The following is an 11,563-nucleotide window of genomic DNA, read 5'->3' on the forward strand; positions in this document are numbered from 1 at the left end:
AGTGCTCTTCTGGGGTGCTCTTCTGGGATCAGCCCAGGTCGAGGGGTCACACAGCCTCCACCCCCCCCCGCCCCTCTCGGAATCTAGGGACCAGCAAGGGCCGGGTACAGGGTCCCGGGCTACCACCGTTCCCAGCCCTACCGCAACCTCCCAGACCCACGGCCCACGTACAGAAGAGAGGGTCTGCAGTCCCGCGAAGCGGAGCTATTTGAAATAGAAACAGCCAAAGGCAGCAGCTGAACCGGGGAACTCCGGGGCTCCCAGGCCCTGGCAGCTACTTCACAAGCAAGAGATGCCCGAGGTTAAGTGGACCTGCAGCTGGCGGTGCTGGGAGCCACCTCGTAGGCAGCTTCAGGCATGAGCTTTAGCCTTGACACAGGTGTGAAGAGGCGCTGGGGGGCGGGCCAGGTGTATGGGCTCAAGTCTGGGATACTATCCATTTGGGAGGCAGAGATCAGGAAGCCAGCCAGGCCCCCTCCTCCCAAAACAAATGGCAAGACCCCATCCCAACAAACATATTGAACATGGAGATTCACATCTGTAATCTTAGCTACAAAAAAAAATGCACAGGTAAGAGGGTTGCAGTCTGAGGCAAATCCTGGGCAAAAGCAGAAGACCCTATTTAAACAAAAAAGCAAAAAGGGATGTGGAAGCTTGACTTCTGTGGTAAAGCATTAGGCTAGCAAGCATCAGGCTGAGTTCAAACTCCAGTCCTGCCAAAATAAAAGGAAGAATCTCCACAACTTTTTTTTTTTTGGGGGGGGGGTCCGGTCGTGGGGCCTGAACTCTGGGCCTGGGCGCTGTCCCCCACAGCTCCACACCAAAACGAGAGCGCTCCAACACGAGACACAGAGCCACACCCCCCGCTTTTCACATTGCGCATATGGGGCGCAGAAAAAGAAAACACAGCCTCAGGCATGCAAGGCAAGCGCTCTACCACCGAGCCACCTTCCCAGCCCCAATCTCCACAACTTCATGAGTGAGAATCCACCGAAGGCAGCTGTCAGGATTACATTTTAGGAAGGCAATGAGGCAGCCTGGCCAGCCCAGCACCTGCAGCCCCATGGTCCTGCCCCTTAGTGATGGCTGGGTGGAAGTAACTCCAATGACCATGCCAGACTCATCTTGTGCAAGAACCCATTACTTGGGCTCATCCCTACCACCTGACTACAGTGGCTCAGAGCAAGCCACCATGTCCATGCTGCCAAAATCATTGATCACACCTCCCCCCCTCATAGCAGGTGTGGCAGTACACACCTGTAATCTCAGCACTTGGGAGGCTGAGGCAGGAGGACAGAGAGTTGGAGTCCAACTTTGTAGCTGGGCTACAAAGCAGTTCAAGGCCAATCTGGGTTACAAACAGACCTGTTTCAAAAATAAAGAAAAACTTCACTGTACACACAGCTAAGCAGAGATCAAGAGCCACTTGGCACCCTGGGCTTCCCAGGCCCAGGGCAGGTATACCATTGGCACGGCAACATCATTCTAGTGAATTACAGCCACACACGCTCTCAGATTAATTCTCCCCATCATCTCCACAAGAAGAACCCTCTTTCCAAACCATCAGCTGACAAACATTGACAACAAAATCTTTTCCAAGGAAATGCAATGCTTTTATTGTTCCACCTGCAGATTCCATCTCCAAGACGCAGATGCCCCACATCCTTAACACTGGCTGGAAACGTGCACGGTCTGATGAATTCTCCAACAAGCTTCCAGGGTAGAAAGCTCTTTACCAGGGCTAGAAAACCTAAGCAGTCTCTGTGTTGATCATATGCTGAAAGGAGGGACAAACTGCCCACAGCTGCCCCAATCAGCCCATCTGGCTGAGTCCCACCAGGGGGAGAAGCTGAAACCATCACTGATGAGCTGCACAACTTGTTTTCACCACATGGCAAGGACTTCCTACCACACCACAGAACTTTACACATGACTGGCACCAGATCTGCGAGTCTAGGCTGTCCTAGAACTCTAGATCCTACCTCACCATCCAGAGTGCTGGAGTCACAGGCATGCACCACCACACCCAGCCTACAGTTTTTACACCAAGTTGCTGGTACTTATTTCACATCAACAATGTTCTCATCCATGCAACAAGAAGAGGAATTTGAGTCATCTGTGCTGAATCCTTTGCTGCCATACAGTATCTTCAAGCATCGTTTTCACATCTTTGAACACATGATTTAGGAGTGACAGAACTTCAGAACTTCAGCAGCAACACCTTCCAGGTCCATGTCTCAGCTGGAGATGCTATGGGCAAGGTTGCAGGCCCAAGAGTTTAAAAGCACATAGGCCACCTCACCGCTGACAGAACACCCACATAGCTCTACCAGTCCCCACTGCCAACCAAGTTCCCAGCTTTCACATCACAGTATTGTATTATTACTACGTATCACAATATTATATCCCAGCATTGGCATCACAGTAGTAACCTCTGAGTTTTAAATCTGCACCTTCTGCCATGTTTGCATAGACATGACACTAGGAGCGTGGCCCTTGAGGACTACGGGCTTCCTAAGATCTGAACTAAAGCCATCTCACAGTAGGTCCAAAACTAACCTGTACAGTGGGAGGCTGCACCCCGCCATTTGTCTTCACACCAATAAAAGCATTCACTATGTAATGCACAAGGCCACTACAGAGGCCAAAAGTGAGCTTCTAAATTACTATCTAACAGATACAATACATTGTATCACACACATAATGTGTCCATATTTTAACTACAACTCCATAAATACTTGATGTTTACACCCATGACATCAGGGGAATGCAGTAAGACTACATAGAAAAGTGTTTGAAAATCAGACAGAACAAGCTCTGAGGGGTGGATGTCACACTGGGAAGTCACTACTTATCCACAATAATCAAAAGCTGACTGAGGGTTACCTGATGCAGACCAAATCTAGGAACAAAGACAGCACTGTAGAGGAGCAGGGTGAGACATGGTAACCTACAGCACAGGCTGGGGGCTGGTTTATAGGACCAAGAGGAGGACAGACTTCTCATACCCTGGAAGGTTCCACTTATGTCATCTGGACACGTCCTCACTTTAAAACACAACCATAAATAAAGCTGCTCAGAAACATAATGCACACAGCACACGTGGTCCTCTGGGCCCTCAGGGAAGGGCAGCATCTCCACACACCCACCACAGCTGCTGCCCTGGCGCCACATAAGCTTCCACACTGTGGCCCTCTGCTTTGCAATGGTCTTCCTAGTGAACTTCTGAAAACTAATCCCACAGTCGTCTACCAGGAGAAAGTAAGTAACTCCCTTAAAAAGCAACAGCAGCAGCGGTAGGCGCCACCAGGTGACATGGGGTTAGGTTGCTGGGGCTCTTATGAAGACGACAACATGATGACACACACCATGGACAGACGTGAGTCACACTACTGCGGGGCAGTGGGAGGCAAGCCACACTGAGGCCCCTCCCCAGCTCCCAGCCCGGGCGGCTGGCACTGCGCTCTGTGCCACACCTGTGGCCCAAGAGCTTTTCACAGCACTCTCAAAGTCTGCTTTGCAAATGAGGAATCAGTGTGCCAGATAATCAGCAATGAAAGAAAATACAGCACAGAAGTTATATGTGTTTCTCCAAACGTGGGAACACTGCAGGCTCCCAGCGCAGGCTCAGGCCATGCAGGACAAGGCCTGCTTACGTAAGGATCGGTGGAGCAGGTTTGCACCCCATACCCACAGCCATTCGGGCATGTACTGTGCAAAGAGAAACTGAAAATGAGAGAGAGAAAAAAAGCTGAAGGTTAGAGTCCAAAGCCATCAACACTCATACACATGATTTATCAGACAAATAGCTGCAACCTTACTAAGGACAAGGGAGAAAGCCAGCCCCTGGTTTGTATGGAATAACTTTCACAGAAGACACAATCCTATAATCATTGGGGAACAAGCAGACGTGATCAACTTAAGTTGTTACTATCTCTCCTTCCCTTCTCCCCTCCCCCCCCACCCCCTGCACACCATACACACACACACACACACACACACACACACACGTGCATGCGCACATCCTGTCTGAAATGATGTGTGTGGTTGCCAATGCCATCTTTATCTCACATGGGATGAACAGCTACTAACAGGTTAGTAGCCCACGAAGAGCTGACTTCAGGGGACAGGCTGGAACATACTTAAAGGAGAACTAAGAAACTCTAGTACTTGAAAAGGTGGCTGGGGACATGAGGAAGGGGCTCAGGGAACCAGGAGGGGTCTCGACCCATCCCAGCCAGAGATGGCAGTGTCTGGAAACACGTCTGGCTGTCACACTGGGTGTTGCTGGTTCCTAATGACACAGGGATGTCGCACAACAGATTGATAATATTGGAAATAATTTGAGTAAAATAAAAATGATATTGAAAAGGTGGAAATGTAACAGTTCGGGGGAGGGGGGAATCTACCTCAGGAATCAAATGAGCTTCATAAACACTCGGGAGAACACCCTAAGGAGCTCATCCGTGCACACAAGGTTTGCAACTAGAACATTGGTGCATATAAATTACACAGTACTGGAGGCTGAGGTTTGAAGGACCAAAGTTTGAGGTGAGCCTAAGCAGAAAAAAAGAAAAGAAAAGAAAAAGAAAGGGAGGGAGGGAAGAAACCTCCAAGTATTAAAAAATTCTGAATTAGTGCACAGCTAGTTTCTATGCTAGATAATAAGGCACAAATTATTGAATGAACCACAAACCAGTTGTTATAAATCACTGAGTTCTCTCCCTAATACTCAGAATCATAATTTTAAATATTTAACAAAGCCAAGAGTCTCTTAACAGACCTAGGTCTTTGTCATGTCTGAACAACCAACTTTAAACAACAAACTTTGCTGCCTGAACAAATGAGTCCAAGAATACAGAGACACTCTGGAGGTCATGGCCATGTGAGGGAGATGTGCACTATCTTGGGGTCTCAGGCTTTTCACCTTGAGGTTCACTTGGAGGTCACCCTTTGAGTAGTGCTGGAGTCTTCACTATGGAGTCCCCGCCCAGCCTTCTCACTCCGGCCCCCACCCTCGCTCACTAAGGCAGTGTGTTCCATCTGTAGCTGTCAGACAGACTGAGAGCATCTTCATGTTGTAAGCTGAGACTGTGAGTACAGTCAGCATGCACAGTCCTCCCCTCTCCACCCTGGCCCGTGTGTCACTGAGCAAGCTTAGAAGCCACCCTACCTGAATGGAATGGGACCAGTATCCCGTGGTCCTCTTCGAAATCCCCAGAGTAGAAACTGCATGATGTGCGTATACCTTAGGTGAAGGCACCAGCCATGGGCATCGGTGCAGAAAGCTGCCAGGTGTAGCCACGTTGGTGGCTACGTAGAAAGGAATTAGACTCTGTACAAAGATTCCCTTAGAAGCATACTCATACTGCAAGGCTCTGCTGAAGTGGTCTAAGTAAGCCTGGAAGAAAGAGGAGGAGGCAGCTCTTAACTTAAGAGGAAACATGGAAGCAAATGTGGAGGGAGAAAAGACTTGCTTATTATCATTCCAGAAAAAAATACAGCCTAAGCAAACAGGAGCTGCTGGAAAAGAGCTCATGGCTGTAATAAACGGCCTGTCGTTTGAGGATTTCATTTTCCGGGAAGGAAAAACTGACCTTCGATGCAGAAAACGCAGCCAGCTGTGGAGTAGGTTTACAGCAAGAGCCAGACGAGATGGTAACGATGGCGCCCCTCTTCCTCTCCACCATTCCTGGCAACACCATGTGGACCAGCAAACTAGCAGCAGCAATGTTGACATTTATGATGTCCCAGAGCTTGTCCTCTGAGACCTGAGCAAAATACTGCGGGTAGGGGTAGGACACGCCCACGTCATTTACCAAGATGCCAACGTCCCTGTCTTTCAGGGCTTCTCGAATGGGAACATAGATCTCTCGTCCTCGGCTGAAGTCTGCCACTATAACATCAGTTTCCACTTTGTAGGTGTCGGCTATATCCTTGGCAACAGTCTGCACCTTCTCTTTGTTCCCACTAATGAGGATAATGTTGAGACCTTGGCTCGCTAATTCTTCTGCATAGGCTTTTCCGATTCCATCTGCTGCACCTGAAATGCAAGCCAAGAAACCTGAGCATGCTTGTTCCAAGGGACCTTCCACAAGAAACCTCCCTCCCCACAGCCAGTTCAACAGAGACGACTGCACCCCAGAGAGTGCACATTCCACCCCCACAGGGCAAGGGCATGCTGAATGAGGGATGCAAAGGCTGCGTGCCAGACACCCCAGCACTCCACAGTCAGACAGGGCTGTTTTACATCCAGCACAAGGGCAAGAGATGAAGTAGGAGTTTGTTTCCAAACTTCCATCTGGCTTGTAGGAGCACCAGGAGGTGCTTTTCTGGGACACTGTGATAGAAATTCAAAAATCAAAAAGGGAATGTGAGGGACAGGAAGTGCGACTGACTCAGGCTGAGATGAGGCGGTGGAAGGAAGACGCTGTCTGGAGCCAAGGTCTTTGGAAGAGGAGGGCAGGCGGGGAGAGAGAGGCACTCTTAACCACCTGTTCACGGGAAAACATCGCAGCAAATGCAACAGCTCCTTGACTACAGCTTCCCGCTTAAAATACAAAAGAACACAAAATCTGGTTACCGCTGACGACAGCCCATCTTCCGTACTGCTTGATCAGGTCTGCCCTGCTGCCCAGGCGTGGGATGAAGTGCAGCCTGACCAGGCTGTAGAAGTCACAGATGACGGTGATGCTTTTCCTAGCCGTGTACCAGGCTCCCACCAATGCCAGGGCTTCCATGTAGCAATTGCAAGACCTGGCAATTTCTCTGTACAAGAGGTAGAAGCTGTCCACAGCAGCCATGGTACCTGAGGGACAGGAAAAAGGTGTTCAAGGACCACGCAGGACACATACCCTGATGCCTGCATTTAGTAACAGTGACTCCTCCAAGGCCTGTGGCCTGTGCACCCTGCCAGCTGATGATCTGCTCAGTTAATACCTGGGTCTCCACAAGTTCCTTCAATTACCACATTCCCAGATTCCTCCTAAAAATCTGATGCTATACACTATGTGTTGTGGGGAAAGAAGTAAGCACAATGTGCTGAACTCTTTTTTTTTTTTTTAATTCCTGTTCCTGCAGAGTAAGATGACAGACTCAAAAGACAGGCTCAATTCATAGAGAGTTGTCAGCAAGTACAGAGGCCTCCATAGCCACAGGCACGGTGGAGGAGGCAGAGGCAGTGTGGGCAAGGCCCTGGCCTGATGACCTTAGCATCCTCCTAGACAAAACCAAGCCTGCACAGAAAAGCATTCTGTACAAGGGTAAGGTGGCCAAATCTGTAAGCGTTGGGGAGGCTGAGGCAGGAGGATGGTGAGTTAGAGGCCAGCGTGGGCTATCCTTGCACTGACACTCTGTCTTGGCAAAACAACCTAAAGCAAATAAACAAAGAGTGAAGAGGCAGACACTTAACCAGATGATGAAAACATCATGTGACTGGTGGGTATACATGTGCTGGCCATCAGAGGCAGGCTGGAGATGCATGACCAAGGAATGCATGACCTACAGGCCAAGTCAGGGGCCACAGTGCCTGAGTGGTTATCATTATGAGAGCCATATCCAACAACCAAAACACTGACTTCTTGTAAGAAAGAGCATTAGAGCCAGAGATGCACTGCTCACACCTGTTAATTCCCGTTACTCCTATCTCAGTCCAAGGCTGGCCCAAGTGAAAGCACAAGCCCCTATTAAAAACAAAGTGACACTCTGAATTGCTGGGAATGGGACTCAAGTGATAGAAACTGGCCTAGCAAGCTCTAGGCCATGAGTTCAATACCAGTAGCCCCTGCTCCACACACATAGGAAAGAAAGATAAAGAGTATTAAAACTTCAAGCTCTATGTTAAACCATCCTAAGTGAGCTGGTCTTGAAATAGCTTTTTTAAAGCATGTGTTTCTTCATTATGACTAATCAAACTCCAGAGTATATATAAAGCAAACACAAGTCAGACACAATGGTGCAAAACTGTAATCCCAGCACTCAAGAGGCTGAGACAGGAGGATGGGGAGTTCAAGACCAGCTTGGGTGGAAAAAGAAAGGAAGGGATTGAAGGGGAGGGGAAGAAAAATTACTTGTGTTAGGCCTTCTCAATTAAAGGGTAACAGAATGAGAAGGCGGAGGAGCAGCTCAGGGGCAAAGCAAAGCATGTGCCTAGCATGGGCTAGATTATAGAAAAGGAAGAAAATGAGGACTTCAGACCACTGAGCACTTGGGATAGAAGCCTATTCTGGTGGTGTGGGTGTGTCCAGGAGGCTGGAACAGTACTTTCAATGAAGCTGCACGCCCCACGTACAGACCGTACGCTGATGTGGGCACACTTGTGGGCGGACCACGCACTGAGCACAGTGCCCACTGTGCATGCGCAGCTCCAAGACAGAGGCCAGGGCTGCCTCTGGGGACCTCACACCACAGCTGTGGAGAGGAAACTCCTGCCCCTGGAGCCCAACTGTCTCAGCAGCCGGAACATCTGGGGAGGAGTCAGACATCAAGGGCTCCCAAGCGTCCCGCTGCAGTCGCTGCTCGCAGCCCTCTCTTACCTTCTCTCCGTGGGCCTGGGCCTTCTGACCACTGACCACGTCCTCCAAAGGCCGAGCTGTGAATAAAAGCCAACAAGACGCAGACTTCTTTCTTTTCCCTCACAGCACAGCTGGGAAGACACTACATAACATTAAGATTCAAGTTTTCCAGAGAAGACACAAAACTTCTCCTGCACCAGGGGCACAGACGGCCTTCATCTCAGAACGCGGCACGGGGCGCACCTGCCCAGCCCACCTGCCTGTCTCAGAATGAGTCACAGGAGGGGTGCACCTGGCCACCCGCCTTTGTCTCAGAACAAGTGGGGGGGGCTGGTCGGTCCACCCACTTTCACCTCAGAACAAGGCACCAGGGTGTGCCTGGCCTCCCGCCTTTGTCTCAGAACGGAGCACTGACCAGTCCACCAGGCTGCACCTCAGAATGAGGCACTGGGGTGCACCTGGGCAGTCCACCCACCCCAGTGCCCCCCTTCCTACACCTCTTCTCCCAGTAATGCGACCAAATAGACAGATAGACAGTTTGGAGGAAAATAACTTGGGGGGAATGGCAACAAAAATACCAGGGGCCTCAGGCAGGCAGCTGTGTTTCCCGAGACACCTCACCTGCCATCCCACCTCTCCCTGCTAGCATGCATGAAGCCCTGGGTTCCATTCCTCAGCACCACATACACAGAAAAAGCAGGAAGGTAGAGCGCTAGCCTTGAGCAGAGAGACTCAGGGACAGTGCCCAGGCTCTGAATTCAAGCCCCAGGATTGGCAAAAGAAAGAAGGAAGGAAGGAAGGAAGGAAGGAAGGAAGGAAGGAAGGAAGGAAGGAAGGAAGGGAGAAAAGAAAGAAAGAACTTATTTTTCAGGGCATGTAGGAGGGCACTGATTTGGGGAGGGGACAGGTGAGGTGGGAGGGGCAGCCTGAGCCCTGGGCTGGGGTCTGATGGACAGCAGGGACCTCGGCAGACCTCGCTGCATTTCCACATCTGCTCAGACCCCATTCAGAGAAGTGTCAGCAAATCACCTGCCCTGTCCTCCCGGTCCTGACCCTTCAGTGCACCATGGAGAGTAATCTCCTCCAGGAGAAGAAAGCCGGCCTTGCCCAGAGCCATTACATCACACTCCAAGAGCGCCCAGCCCCTCACCCAAACAGTCCTAACCCATCTCCCTGCTCAGTGCCGGCCACACCCGGCCCGACACCACGCGGCACTGATCCTTCGCAAGTCTCATTACGTAAAGTAACCCCCACAAGTCCTTCTATTAGACCCTGGGGGGGGGGCAGGGGCAGCAAGGCCTTGCTTTCTTTCCCTTGCTTTCTTCCCTGGGCTGCCCTGGGCTCCAATCCTCCGACTTGGGCTACCTAGAACTTCTAGAATGGGCAGCATGTGCCACAGTACCCAACTACTGTCCCAGGATCACAGGTGGGTGAGCAGCACTGGGCCTAGCCATTGAAATGTCTCGTGAGCTATCTGCCTGTCTGGTAAAACCTGGACTCCCACATCTCCAGCTCCCACATAGCTCAGGAGCAGGAGTGTGAGCCAGCACACTCAGCTTAAACGTGTGTGTGGTTTTAAGTCATTTCTGTGGTAATGCGAAAAGGGATAAACTGTCAGTCTGGCAGCTAGGAGAGTAGAAAGGAAGCTGAAAATGCAGCCAGGTTCCCAAAGCAAGAGCCATCAAGCAGAAGCAGACACCGGGAGTCTCAGACACAGGAGCGAGGAGCTGAGGTGCTCGCCTAGAGCCACGCCATGTGTAGTTTTTGGCAAGATTAATTCATTGAAATAATTCCAGGGCCATGGATGATACTAAGTTCAGGCTGACAGAGGACAAGGAACTGTATCTAAAGCAAACTTTTCTGTCATTTGAAAAATATACTCAAGTGTGCAGAACCTACTATGGCAGCTGCAGGTCTAGTTAACCAACAATACCAGAGGCCAGGAGCCCCTGGGATCTGCCCTGACCAGGTCCCTCCCCTGCACAGGAGAAGCTGCCCCCAAGTTCTGAAGACCTCATGGTTTCTCTGATCCCCAAAGGGGCTGAAATTCTTTTCACATTTATGGACCATTGTTTAATCCATGAAATCTGTTCCCATCTGGTGCCTCTTTTCCCACAGTGTTGTCTTCTTTTTCCTCAGAGAATTGGAAGACTCTAGGGCCAAGGAGTGGCTCAGGTGGTAGAGCAAAGCCAAGTTCAGACCCCAGTACAATTTTTTAAAAATTCTTTAGCTTTTAGATGCAAGTTCTCTGCATATTCTGTGTCTCTTTCTGCAGCATCTGATCAATGTCTTAATTGTCCATGGAGAAAAATGTATCAGTGTTTCTCCTTGAAGGTTCATGATTGTTTTATTTCAGCAATACTACCTTAGCTCCAAGTCATGAAGCCATCTCCACAATATTTTCTAGAAACCTTACAGCTCTGCTTTTCAGATTTAAGTTCTTACCCTGGTGGGACTTTTGTAACGATGTGATATAATCTCATACATTTTGAATATTATTACTCCCCAACTCCTGGCACACTGCTATGCAACTAATATTTAATAAACAGACTAAAATACTCCTTTGAGTGAACCTCACTATTTGGGGGGGACCTTGAACTCAGGGCCTGAGTGCTGTTCCCCCCACCCCCCCCGCTTTTTTGCTAATGGCTGGAGCTCTATCACTTGAGCCAGGGCCCAATTCTGAGTTTTGCTGGTTGAGAGAAGGAATCTTGCAGACTTTGCTGCCCAGGATGTTTTCCAACAATCCTCCGCGTCTCCACCCCCTGAGTAGTTAGGATTGTAAGCACGAGCCACCGGCGCCCGGGAAGACCACGGTTCTCTTCCAACACCCAGTACCCATCAGCACACAGGAGGCGTTGAAATAAGAAGGCGCCCCACGCCCCACGCCCGGGCCGACACCCAAGACAATGGAGCCACTGGGCTGCATTTAAACGGCGGCCTCCTCCCCGAAAGGGGAGGCGGCCAAGCCGTCCGTCCTCGGGGACCTGACGACCAGCGGCTGCCCACCGCACCGTGCGGGAGGAATAAGGCACTGACGCGGGACGGGC

At 50.3% G+C, this 11,563-nt stretch overlaps 2 protein-coding genes across 2 annotated transcripts in view; one reads left to right on the plus strand and one right to left on the minus strand.

The window, feature by feature from the left end:
- Window positions 1–1,900: 1,900 nt before the first annotated feature.
- On the minus strand, window positions 1,901–8,641 carry Hsdl1 (hydroxysteroid dehydrogenase like 1). The gene is made up of 5 exons (XM_013013024.1): window positions 8,534–8,641; window positions 6,584–6,808; window positions 5,598–6,043; window positions 5,174–5,401; window positions 1,901–3,726 (listed from the first exon to the last, which is right to left on the minus strand). Exons 2-5 carry the CDS (start codon window positions 6,801–6,803, stop codon window positions 3,628–3,630), a joined length of 993 nt encoding a protein of 330 aa, XP_012868478.1. The 5' UTR covers window positions 6,804–6,808; window positions 8,534–8,641; the 3' UTR covers window positions 1,901–3,627.
- A 938-nt stretch (window positions 8,642–9,579) lies between these two features.
- Window positions 9,580–11,563, plus strand: part of Dnaaf1 (dynein, axonemal, assembly factor 1) — a 13,719-nt gene continuing 11,735 nt past the window's right edge. The window contains exon 1 of the mRNA XM_013012704.1: window positions 9,580–9,586. Within this exon, the coding sequence (XP_012868158.1) occupies window positions 9,580–9,586 (7 nt within the window). The remainder of the gene's footprint in view (window positions 9,587–11,563) is intronic.

This window comes from Dipodomys ordii, unplaced genomic scaffold (assembly GCF_000151885.1).
Source record: "Dipodomys ordii isolate 6190 unplaced genomic scaffold, Dord_2.0 Scaffold18, whole genome shotgun sequence".
Lineage (NCBI taxonomy): Eukaryota > Metazoa > Chordata > Mammalia > Rodentia > Heteromyidae > Dipodomys > Dipodomys ordii.